Source organism: Mytilus californianus, unplaced genomic scaffold, assembly GCF_021869535.1.
Source record: "Mytilus californianus isolate M0D057914Y unplaced genomic scaffold, xbMytCali1.0.p SCAF_5, whole genome shotgun sequence".
In the NCBI taxonomy this organism is placed as follows: Eukaryota; Metazoa; Mollusca; class Bivalvia; order Mytilida; family Mytilidae; genus Mytilus; species Mytilus californianus.
This window is the reverse complement of record NW_026262701.1, coordinates 25,387,570-25,400,698: the sequence shown is the minus strand read 5'-3', so window position 1 is coordinate 25,400,698 and position 13,129 is coordinate 25,387,570. Positions and strand designations below refer to the sequence as shown.

The window sequence follows — 13,129 nt, the reverse complement described above, 5'->3', positions numbered from 1 at the left end:
ACCATCCAATATTTCTTTCTGTATTTATCATGTTCAGAAAAACATTTGAATACATATCAATAAAATTGCAGAATTTTAGGATCATGGGTGGCGGCCATAATAAATTGAGAACACCTGATTTGAAAAATGCAAAAACGTTGTTTTCCCTTTCTTTATCCGATTATATTTTTAACAATAAATCGGAACAATTTTTAACAATAAATCGGAACAAACTTCATCTAAAAAGGAAAGGGGAAAGACAATCCATTCCTAATATTAAACACGAGGCTCATGAGAGCCTGATATCGCTCACCTGTAATTTCAGTTTCAGGCATTTGACCTATTTGTAGATCTTACTTTGCTGAACAAATTTGTCATTTACACTTTCTCTCTTTCTATAATAATATTAAAGATAATACATAACCCAAAACTGTAAAATTTCCCAAAAATTAACTATCTCTGGACAGTAACCCAACAATAAGTTGTCCTATTGGTCTGAAGATTACTTGACAGGTAGATCTAAACTTGTTTAACACTTCCACCTATGTCAGTTATGCTCTTACTGCTTTAGTTTTGGAGATGAAAGCCAAAAGCTTCATTTGACCCCTATGTTCTATTTTTAGAAACTGCCGCCATGTTTTTGAATGGATCAAATCCCCGAATACAATCGATAAACTAGATACCCTAAGGAACATTCAATTAAAGTTTTTAAGTATTTTACTAAGTAGTTTCAGAGAAGAAGATTTTTGAAAAAGGAATTAGACTCACAAAAAATGTAAAAAAAAACAACGTTTCGAGGGCACTAACTCATTAAGGGGTCAATTGACTATTTTGATCATGTTGACTTATTTGTAGATCTTACTTAGCTGAACATTTATTGCCATTGATACTTTCTCTCTATCTATTATAATATTAAAGAAAATAACCAAAACAGTAAAATTTAATAAAAATAAACTATTTCCAACAGTTACCCAACAATGGGTTGTCGAACATGTCTGAAAATTTCATAGATCATAACCCATTCATCACTTTAACTCCATTTTTACTTTTGCTCTAACCGCTGTACTTTTTGAGATATGAGCCAAAAACTGCTTTTGTTCCCTATGTTCTAATTTAGCCATGGCGGCCATGTTTGTTGATGGATCAAAACTTTAGATACAATTTACAAACTTGATACCCTAAGGAACATTCAGTTAGAGTTTGGACTGTATTTGGCCATGTAGTTTCAGAGAAGAAGATTTTTGAAAAAGTAATAGACTTGCATGGAAAAATGTAAAAAATAAACGTTTCAAGGGCAATAACTCCTTAAGGAATCAATTGACTATTTTGGTCATTTGACTTATTTGAAGATCATACTTAGCTGAACATTTTTGCCATTTACACTTTCTCTCTTTCTATTATAATATTAAAGATAATAACCAAAAACAGTAAAATTTCATAAAAATAAACTATTTCGGACAGTAACCCTACAATGGGTGGTCCAATTGGTCTGAAATTTTCGTAGCAGATAGATAGATTTTCACTTATTCATCACTTTAATTCCATGTCACCTTTGCTCTAACTGCTATAGTTTTTGAGATAAAAGCCAAAAACTGCATTTGACCCTTATGTTCTATTTTTAGCCATGGCGGCCATGTTTGTTAATGGATCAAAACTTCGGTTACAATTTATAAATCAGTTACCCCAAGGAGCATTCAGTTAAAGTTTAGAAGTATTATGCCCAGTAGTTTCAAAGGAGAAGATTTTCAAATGTTAGCGAACATGATGAACAAATTGTGTAAAATTGTTTTTAAAAGGCAACAACTCCTTAAGGGATCAATTGACAATTTTGGTCAAATTACTCTTCAATCTTTTACATCTCTCTGGCAAATTTCAAACAAAACAAAAGTATGTAAAAACATTTATTAGGCTTAGATCAGCATCTCAAAAAAACTTAAAGGTCTACACAATATAAACTATACACACAACACAAAAAACAAATGACAGCTACAATACAAGTACATGTAACTTACTCAAACAGAAGGTACAAAAACCTATCTTTTAAAAAACCCGCTATACACACGGGAAAAAAAATTCTGAATAAAAATATAATTTAAAAAAAAAATAGGGCTGGGTGGGCGGGTATTTCAAGAATTATAAATTTAAGTCGATCGACGCGTCAACTTAATAAAAAATATGACCTGTTCAGAGAAAACTGATTAGAAGAATGACCATACGAATATAGTGATTTGAATCTTAATTATGCATTTTTAGAATAAAAATTTTACAATTACTCTTTAATCTTTTAAATCTCTCTGGCAAATTTCAAACAAAAGAAAAGTATGTAAAAACATTTATTAGGCTTAGATCAGCATTTCAAAAAACTTAAAGGTCTACACAATATAAAATATACACACAACACAAAAACAAATCACAGTCACAATACAAGTACATGTAACTTACTCAAACAGAAGGTTCAAAAACCTATCTTTCAAAAAACCCGCCAAACCGAAGGTCCGCCAAACAAATCGTGTAAAAATAACGAATAGGGAGTCAGCTGCCTTAAACCTCTCCAGTGTAGAAAGGAAATAAGCTTTAGGTAACCCTCCCGTCTGTTAAAACCCAACATAAAATGGTCAAGGATAAGCACTTAACTCTCCCCCCGATATATATAGGGGTCAGAGAAAATATGCCTCCCTGTTGAACCTTAAAATTCTCACTTTCTGTCACTAAATGTGCTAAAGTATTAGCAATAAAATGAATCATTTTATTAATGCCTGCATGATTCAAATGAAGTCGATCAATTTGATCAAATAAAGGAAATTTTGGTCTTCCAAACTTATCGTAAAAAGTTCTATTGCAAGACATGAATTGAATTCTACATCTTTGAATACTAAGATCACTGTGATTTAACGCCAAATCCCTTAATTCTACATTAAAACTTCCTAAAATAACCTCTGAAAATCTGTAATCAACTGGTCTAGGTAAAATAGACGACAGCAAAATGCAACATTTACTGTTAACAGAAGCAATGAGATTAATAATAGAAAATATCATTTGTACCAACATGAATAATGACATTATAAAAGTCCTGTACATTTAAATCAAATCTGCTCAGCTTACGGACAAGTCGCTTTGAGGTAAGTCCTCTAAAAGCTTGAATTGTAGTATTCTTTAACTCTGGGAAATATTTGACTATAGAATCCCCTATAATCAAAGTCGACCTGTTCCACGCTTTCTGTCCTAAAATGACATAAAACAGATCAGCAGTAAGCAGACATACTGTTAGCAACAATTTTATCTGATAACCCATATTATAAATATAGTTTATAAGCTGAGCATTTCCAATCCCCTTGTAACTGTATTAAATTGGAGGGGACACCACATTTAAAAGCCCACGTCGCTCCACCTCTTCTGAAACTATGTGTGGAGTAGTGTTTCGAATTTAAATCAATACTATTTATGCATGTTTTCAAGAAATTATTAAATACTCTATAACGTACAGGCTTAAATTCGCCTTTACGGGTTCCTCGCATTAAAAAGGCTGAAAAACTTATAGGTGCTTGAAAATGTTTGCACATAGCCATGTAGGCAGAGTATGGACATAATTTAGATTCCGGATTTTTAATCAATGGGATCTCTAATTTTCTTTCTCCAAACTGTATAGTTTTAGTCAACTTGAAAGTAAATATCAACATGTTCTCTCTTACCACTATGTCTTTCCTTTTTAAACTTTTATGTGGTTCTCCATCTGGGCCGACTAAATTAGATTTTTGGCACATAAGAAAACAGGAGAATAAAAACAAACACCAAAAAGTTATATTATTAATGTCTTAAAAAATTCAGCACGAACCGGATTTTCAGAAGAATTTCCGGAGTAATAGGTAATGCTGGTTTGATCTCATACGGATACACCCTTTTTAAACCTTTAAAAAATGATTTAAAATAAAACGTTTCAAAATGCGGAAACGAAACATCTAAAAAAAAATGCAAACTTTTAACATCATAAACATTTTTCTTAATAGATTCGGTGCTAGCAAAAGAACGACTTAAAAATTGACAATATAAACAAATTGTCTCCAAAGAACAAGGCAAAGCCACCAACTTGTAAAAATTACAAAATAATAAAAAAGACTTCCACTGAATCTTAAAATTATTCCTTGTCCCAATAGCATACGCATTTTAATGGAATTCTTTGATTCTGCTCTTAAATGATCTAAATCACCAGTCATGCTGAAACCTAAAAAGAGAAGGACCAGCATTAACTTCAACACGAGAACTGTATTCTAAACAGTTTTTATATTCCTCTTGAAAGGACTGAGATAAATTCCATTTAGAAAGCAAATCTGCGGTCCGGTTGTCCTTTGAACTTAAATGGATCGCCTTAATTTCACACTGTTGCACTGCACAGACAAAGACAAGTTCTCTTAAACAACTTTGCAAAATTCTACTCCTAGTTCGTCCCTTATTTATAACCTGCACTGAAACATTATTGTCACAATAAATACAAATTTTCTTTCCTTTAATAGCCAGACTTTCAAACAAACAATCACTGTTAAGAGCTCTAAAGCATTGATATGGAAATTGTGTTCACTTATGAATTTAGGGAACTCGCAATGAAAATACTCAGAACCCGACATACCACCACATCCAGTCAAACAAGCGTCACAAGAGAAAAATAAATCTGGTTCAGTCCATTCTTCCAGACTAATGATGGAAATCCAATTATAAGTCAGTAAAAATGTTGACCACCTGAGCATATCCCTTCTCAACTCATTCGAATCGTCTAACACTTGATCATTATTTGAAAATTCCCTTAAGAAAATCCGACCTGGTTTGACACAACTAGAGACAAAATTTAATTTCCATAACAAGAACTGCACTTCTTTCTTTCTGGCCTTCTCTTTATTTAACCACATTACAACCAACTCTGAAATTTCAGTTAAACGATCTGGAGTAACTTCTAAAGTCTTTTTCTCTGTATCAAACCACACACCAAGAAATGACATTCTTAAACAAGGTTCACAAGCCTTTTTCGCCGATTTTTCCAATCCACACTCATCCAAAACACTCTTCAACTTTTCAAAAGAGACTTGAGCTTTTTCAGGACAGTCTGCCCCAGCAAAATCATCAACATAATTAATGACATCCACACCAAATGTTCCCGCGATAAAAGTCACTGCATTCGTGATACGTGGACAAATACAGGCTGATGATCTCAAACCCATTGGTAAAACACGATCGACAAAGATGTGATTACGCTTAGAAAAACCAACAAAACTATAGTCCTTTGGGTCTAACAGAATCTGTCTATAAGCACGACGAAGATCCCTCTTGAAAATTAAGCAATTCTGACCCTTACTCTTAATAATGTCAACTAGTTTATCAACATTAGGATAATGAAGGTCAACTCTATCTCCCAAATATTCATTCTTTTCAATACAGTCGTTCACAGAATGACCCTTCGGGTGACTAAGATCCATAATGACCCTTCTTTCGGCAGAACCAGATTTCGGAACAGAATTTAGCGGAGATATAACCACCTTATCAGAAAAGGGATTAACTTTGAATGGGCCCAACACTGCACAGTTCGTTTTCTCTTTCTTGATATACTTTACTATGTCTTTGGGATAAAACCGAGCCCCAGTATGATTTCTACAACATTTTCTAGATATCTTATTCCAATTGGCCAACCAAACTCTAAAAATTCACAAATGACTTTGTCAAAATAAAACTCTAACTGAGAACGCCAAAATCGTATATTCAACTTAGAATAAATAGGAATCTTTAAACACTCAAAACTGTAAGAATCAGAAAAAACTAACTGATTATGTAAATCTATAAGATCAGAAGTGTGACCAACTTCTAAAAGTAAAACATCTTTACAAATTGCACAGTGATCACCATCAAACATAAAATTTTTGTTCCCTAAATTACATAGTCATTTACGTTTATGTGGACACAACTCAGCCCATTCAGGATGGTTCCGTTGTGTACCATCTTTTTGTAAACATGTTGCACAAATATGTAACACGGATCGAACAACCCCCCCCCCCCCCCTCCCTAATCGTATCGTTATGAGGTGTTGTCTTTTCCTCACATTTATTTCTTTGATACTTATAACAAAACCAAACCGTTGATTTCGAAGAAAGGGTTTTGTTAAACTTTGAGTCAGTTTTATAAAAACTAAACACTTTACCAGTCAAAATTGCACTCTCCAAACTTGTGGATCGTCACTCCAACATTTTTTGCCTATTTCTATTTGATGTAGCCAAGCAGCGTAAAAGTCCAAAATAGCCGACCATTGATAAATGGAAGAAAAATATGAAATTTTCTGCAGTAATTTTAACCTGCCTTCTTTTTCATATTTATCATGATAAAAAATTAAATATTATCTCCAATTCCCCCGCTACAAATTGTTTAAAATTCAACTGCTTGAATTTCAAATCTTTATTATCTCCAATTCCCCCGCTAAAAATTGTTTAAAACTCAACTGCTTGAATTTCAAATCTTTATTGACGTATTCAAATTGTAAAAAAATGTGAGGAAAATACTGAGCATTTTTAACTTTGTCCGAAGATTTTAAAACATTATCCCTGATTTGTTCTTGCTGGATTTAGAACTATGACCACGTTGATCATATTTACCATAATCAGAAGAGTCCGAAGAATCAGACTCAGAATCTAAATCGCTATTCGAAAATTCAGAATCAGAATCTGGTTTTAATTTAATCTTCAGATTCCTCTTAGATTTGTTTTTATGCTTTGATAACTTCTTCATGCTTTTCAATTTAGATTAGTCAAGACCCTCTTTTTTTAATTTTGAACACAATTTACGCTTCGAACGTTTTTCAAATTCAGAATCTGTATCGCAACTCGATAATTCATAATCAGAACTTGGACTATATTTTAATTTAGCTTTTTGTTTTGTGTTCCGCTTTATCTTTTCTTTAGGTTTCAATTTTTGTTTGTTCATACCAACTTCGACAGCTTCTTTTTGAGACTTAGAATGAGCTTTTTTACCAGTATGATCATGTTCACTATCTAACTCAAGACCTAAAGCATGCATTTGAGATTTCACCGTTGAACATAACTTTTTTGATTTTACTCAGATCATTAATGGTAACATTAGAATTAATGACCTCACCTGATTTTTTCTTCGGTTTCGCTGCCTTAGTCTTCGATTCTTTAGCAAGTAGATCCACCTCCTGCTCTAATTTGCGAATATCCTTCTTCAGCTTCTCCTTCTTAAGGGAATCTCGCTTCTCCTTTAACAATTGAAGACGAAGCTCCAAATCCTCGTCGCCACTTTCTTCCTTGGGCACGGCCGGTCGTCCAGCGGTCCTCTCAACAACCATAGCACCTTCCACCTGCTTATCCCTAACCAAAGACGAGTCTCGAGCCGTTGGATCTTCTTCTAGATCCAGACCATCAAAGTCGTTATCAGCTGTTATGGAAAGGTTCAAGTCTTTATCCATATTGTTATTCTGAAAAATACTTTAAAACGTAGTATCTGAACGACCAAGAAATTCAATTTCTTATAATCCAGACGCGGAAGATTTCTTCGCGGGCGTGAACTCCTCTCAAAGTAAAATTAACTAGACTGAAAATACTCTGCGTGAACTCATTACAAAGTTTAAATAACTAGTACCAAAATACTCTACTAAACATAATTAAAATAATTAAGAAAAATAAGAATTTCAAGAATTACAATTTTAAGTCGATCGACGCGTCAACTTAATAAAAATTATGACCTGTTCAGAGAAAACTGATTAGAAGAATGACCATACGAATATAGTGATTTGCAAGGAAAACTTTACTGAGTAGAAATTACAAGTAGGACCAACTGAAATGGACCAGCCAGGTAAAATGTAAAATTCACTGAACCAATGAGAAAAAATGTATCACTCTAATAGTGCATGCGGAACAAGCACTAAGGAAAAGTAAATGCTAATAGTTATAGAAAACAAATAAAAGATAATTGAATCTTAATTATGCATTTTTAGAATAAAAATTTTACAATTACTCTTCAATCTTTTAAATCTCCCTGGCAAATTTCAAACAAAACAAAAGTATACAAAAACATTTATTAGGCTTAGATCAGCATCTCAAAAAACTTAGAGGTCTACACAACATAAACTATACACACAACACAAAAAATTCGTAAGGGTTCCGCGGAACCCAGTGTCTCGCCTACTTTTGCTGTTAATCGCAGGCTCAACAAAAATGAGGAAAAAAAATAATAAAAATATTCCTCTCTATACTATCTTTTGATTGTAAGTAGCTTCTGTCCAAGTTTGGTAAAAATCCAGGATAGTTTATGAATCTAATAAATGTTTTAAAAACTTAAAGTGCAGACTGTATGTAATGTTAACTGGAAGAAAAACTAAGTCCATTTATAAGTAAAATACGGAAAAAATGGATTTTTTTTTTACTTTTTTACAAAATTTACTTCTGGATACTATCTTTTGATCATAAACAAGCTTCTTTCCAAGTTTGGTAGAAATCCAGGATAGTTTAAGAAAGTTATTAAAATTTCAAAAACTTTAACCACAGAGTGAATGTAATGTTTCATGGCAGAAAAACTAAGTCCATTTATAAGTAAAATACGGAAAAAATGGAATTTTTTTTTTACAAAATTTACTTCTGGATACTTTCTTTTGATCATAAACAAGCTTCTGTCCAAGTTTGGTAGAAATCCAGGATAGTTTAAGAAAGTTATTAAAATTTCAAAAACTTTAACCACAGAGTGAATGTAATGTTTCTTGGCAGAAAAACTAAGTCCATTTATAAGTAAAATACGGAAAAAATGGAATTTTTTTTTTACAAAATTTACTTTTGAATATTATCTTATGATCATAAACAAGCTTCTGTCCAAGTTTGGTAGAAATCCAGGATAGTTTAAGAAAGTTATTAAAATTTCAAAAACTTTAACCACAGAGTGAATGTAATGTTTCTTGGCAGAAAAACTAAGTCCATTTATAAGTAAAATACGGAAAAAATGGATTTTTTTTTTTACAAAATTTACTTTTGAATATTATCTTATGATCATAAACAAGCTTCTGTCCAAGTTTGGTAGAAATCCAGGATAGTGTAAGAAAGTTATTAAAATTTCAAAAACTTTAACCACAGAGTGAATATTTGTGGACGCCGCCGAGGATCGCTATGTCTAGCTTTTTCGACAAAAGTCGAAGGCTCGACAAAAACAAATGACAGTTACAAAACAAGTACATGTAACTCACTCAAACAGAAGGGACAAAAACCTATCTTTTAAAAAACCCGCCAAAGCGAAGGTCCGCCAAACATTTTTGGTGTGTACAGTTTATCTTTATCTTCAATAATATTCAAGATAATAACCAAGAACTGCAAAATTTCCTTAAAATTACCAATTTAGTGGCAGCAACCTAACAATGGGTTGTTTGGGTCGTCTGAAAATGTAAAAGCTGATAGATCTTGACCTATTGAAATGTTTATCTCATGTCAGATTTGCTCTAAATGCTTAGTATTGAGATATAAGCCAAAATGACCCCTATGTTCTATTTTTAGCCATTGCGGCCATGTTTGTTGATGGATCAAAACTTCGGATACAATTTATAAACTAAATACCCTGAGGAACATTCAGTTAAAGTTTGAAAGTATTTGGCCCAGTAGTTTCAGAGGAGAAGATTCTTGAAATAGTTTACGACGACAGACGACAGACGACGAACGACGACGGACACCAAGTGATTGCATAAGCTCACATGGCCCTTTGGGCCAGGTGAGCTAAAAAAGGTAGAAGTGATTTGTTTTTGGTGATTTAGATGAGATTTGCTCTCAAATCCTCTGAGAACATTTGAAGATGTACCATGAAAGAATAGTTTTTGTCCGATAACATTTTAATGACAAAAAACGCCTTTACTATCTTTCATCGGTGTCGGTTTGAAGGAAGTTAAAACGCTTGTTACAAACTTTCCTGCTGAAACTGATAACAGGTGCAAATCTGTTGTCTTCAGTGTACATGGAAGAAAACCATCAGTCCTGAAACTTAACCCGGAAGATAACTTCATTTTTACCAAGTTTACCTAGAAATAAATACATTATACTCTTGTTTTAATTGGAATAACATATAACGCGGGAAAATAATAATAATAATATCTTTATTTAAAGAGAGTAACTCATTTGGATTAAACCAATTTTCAATAAGGCTCTCTACACACAATATCAACTACATGAATAAAACATAACCAGTCTACTATTACACACATATAAACAATAGATGTATAAATACACAAATATAACAACAACAAAATAATTCACCTATAGTAAACATTGTGGTTTAACTTATTAGTTTCACACTGTTAAAAATATAATGACTTGTAAGAGTATTTGAATGCAGATACAGTTTTGGATTTTTTAATTTCACTGGATATATAGTGAATTCCACTAAAAGAAAAAAAAATGATTTGTACAATTCTGTATTTGATTTAGGGACAATAAAATTATCTGATGATGAAAGTCGAGTATTGTACGATTGTTTACTATTTGTAGGCACAATAAGATTTGATAAATATTTTCGGTAAGGTCTAGATCACTCACCTGCTGATAGAGCACCTGCTGATATATATGGAACGCCACAACTGTCTCATGTGGAACTCTGATATTACGTTATGTTGTTTTATTATTACTTGATGATATTTTGTCTTTACATAATATGGTTTTGACATTACATAATGATGTTTTGATATAACTCAATATGGAATAGTCATTACTTAATGATATTTCGATATTACACGATATGGTTTCGTATTGACTTGATAAAGTTTTGTCATTACTAAATATGGTTTTGTCATTACTCGATGTGGTTTCACCATTATTCAATGTGGTTGTGTCATTAGGCAATGTGGTTTTAACATTACTTGATGTGTATGTGACTTAACGTAATGTAGTTGTTTCATTACATGATGTGGTTTTGTTATTTCGTAATGATGATTTGCCAATTCTTTATATGGCTTTAACATTACGTAATGATGTTTCAAAATTTGACGATTTTACACTACATGATGTACATCTGACAAAAATTCACAAACCTGACCTAAGTATATCCTTTAGTTTGTCTGGCCTCCCAAATGTATCTGTATAAATGGTATGTGTTGATATGTTTTGTTTTTGTTTCATCTTTCTTTTTTCAGTTTTCGTATTGAAATATTTAAAAGATGGATATATATATGGATCAATGTCATATAGCAATGGGAGTTTACCGTTGAAGTTTCAATGTTTTCTATCCAATTCTAAAGATCCAGCAAATATGACAGATATTTAACAGAATTATAAAAAGTAAAAGAAAGTTGTAGTAAAGGTAAGTTATTTTCTATATATGATTACAAAGTTATATGTTTTACAAAACCGGTAAACAAATTTCGTAGGCAAATTTTGAAAATTAGAGAAACGGGCATGAAAATGCCAGGTCTGAATGAAATGTCCACTTCTTACTTTTCTTCGACAAAAAACGTTCTGGGAATCATTAAAACACACACAAAAAAGCACACATAAACATCTTTGCATTTTGCAGATGATATATAGTTAGTTCTCAACAAAAATTCATATCTTATTCTAAAACCGAACCCAACATGAAATAAATACAAAGTCTGAATAGAATGTCCATGTACCAGTTTTGACGTCAAATGCATTTTTCACCAAATTTTTATGCAATGAAAGTCAATTATTATTTTTCTTTTGGTGATCAGCATCTTTTAAATATTTCAATACGAAAACTTAAAAAAGAAAGATGAAACAAAAAACAAAACATAACAACACATACCATTTATACAGATTCATTTGGGAGGCCAGACAAACTTAAGGATGTACTTAGGTCAGATTTGAGAATTTTTGTCAGATGTTCGGACTCTGGTTTTTTTCCTACGATACAGGGTAAAATATTTTGCCCCATAACACACATTTTTGTTTTCATATAAGACTTCAATAGCTCACAAATAAAGGTAACAGTAGTTTACCGCTGTTCAATAATCATAAATCGATTAAGCGAGAAAAAAAAGAGGAAATCAACGGAACAACAGAAACACTGAACTGCTACAAAAACAAACGTCAACATACATAGAAACGGACTATTTGATAACAACTGTCATATTCATGACTTGGTACAGGACATTTTGAGAAAAAATGGTGGGTTGAATGTCAAATGTCAGATTCTAGATTTCTTTTCTTTCGATCTCAGACCCAAATAATACCAATGCAAATATAAGGTAAAAGTCCGAGTCAGCCTTTTCCCGCCATTTAAAAAAAAATAGATATCTGAAAAAGGAGCTCCATAACCTATCAATATTTTTAGCTTATTTTGTTCCTTAACTAATGCTCTTCTGACTTATAGTATCAATTTTAAATTCTAGATTTTTTTAATTTCACCTAAGTACATCCTTAATTATTAGTTTTAGTGAAAAGACGAATCCCGACAGATTTCGGTGCGGTCTTCATAGAATTAAAAATAGGGACCAATGGAAGTTATTTCATTACATAATATAATATTATCATTTCTTACCTTATAATATGTGTTATATTTTATACACAAGTGTATCAATAATTGCGATGACACGTGGGACGCGGCAGTTCGTTTATATTTAAACACGAAAATATTTTTTTTTTATCAATATGCTTGATTTACCGCTTTTAAATGATGTTTAATTCTTGAATCATCTTTTATATATATTAAGCAATACCATACCTATATTTAATGTATTTTTTAGGATGACCCTTATTTCGAAAATGAACCATTCTGAAAACGCTGCATACTAAAAGGAACTGAAAAAAAGAAAGAAATCAGAAAAAAATAAAAATAAATAAAAAAAAAAAGGATACAAGTACTACGTTTACAATTCGGAAAAATATAAAACAAAAAAAGTTATTGAATACAGTCAAACCACAGATGCAATTACAAAAAGGAATCAAAGATTGAAAACTGTGAACGCGAGAAATTATCAAAGGACGCATAGGCTGAAGAAAAACCTAGATGTGGATGACAAATTTAAAGAAAACGATACTTTTCGAATGGATAAGTCGCGATCTTTGACAAAAATTAAAGAATGTTTGCCTGCAAGCCCCTCAAAACGTGTAGCAGATTTGAATGCCTACAAAAAGTCATCGCCTGTAATGAATTGAAAACTGTAGGTAAAGTAATTGAC

The 13,129-nt window shown here is 32.1% G+C and overlaps 1 protein-coding gene and 1 long non-coding RNA gene across 2 annotated transcripts in view; one reads left to right on the top strand and one right to left on the bottom strand.

The window, feature by feature from the left end:
* The window catches only part of LOC127701626 (uncharacterized), a 37,652-nt gene extending 27,094 nt beyond the window's left edge, over positions 1-10,558 (bottom strand). Inside the window, exons 1-2 of the mRNA XM_052205602.1 lie at positions 10,533-10,558; positions 7,105-7,444 (exon numbers count right to left, since the gene is read on the bottom strand). Coding sequence (XP_052061562.1) covers positions 7,105-7,435 — 331 coding nt within the window. The 5' untranslated portion in view covers positions 7,436-7,444; positions 10,533-10,558. The remainder of the gene's footprint in view (positions 1-7,104; positions 7,445-10,532) is intronic.
* A 573-nt stretch (positions 10,559-11,131) lies between these two features.
* Positions 11,132-12,800, top strand: LOC127702072 (uncharacterized). The gene is made up of 2 exons (XR_007982276.1): positions 11,132-11,292; positions 12,695-12,800. It is a non-coding gene; the product is annotated as an uncharacterized LOC127702072 (long non-coding RNA).
* The last annotated feature ends 329 nt before the right edge of the window (positions 12,801-13,129 follow it).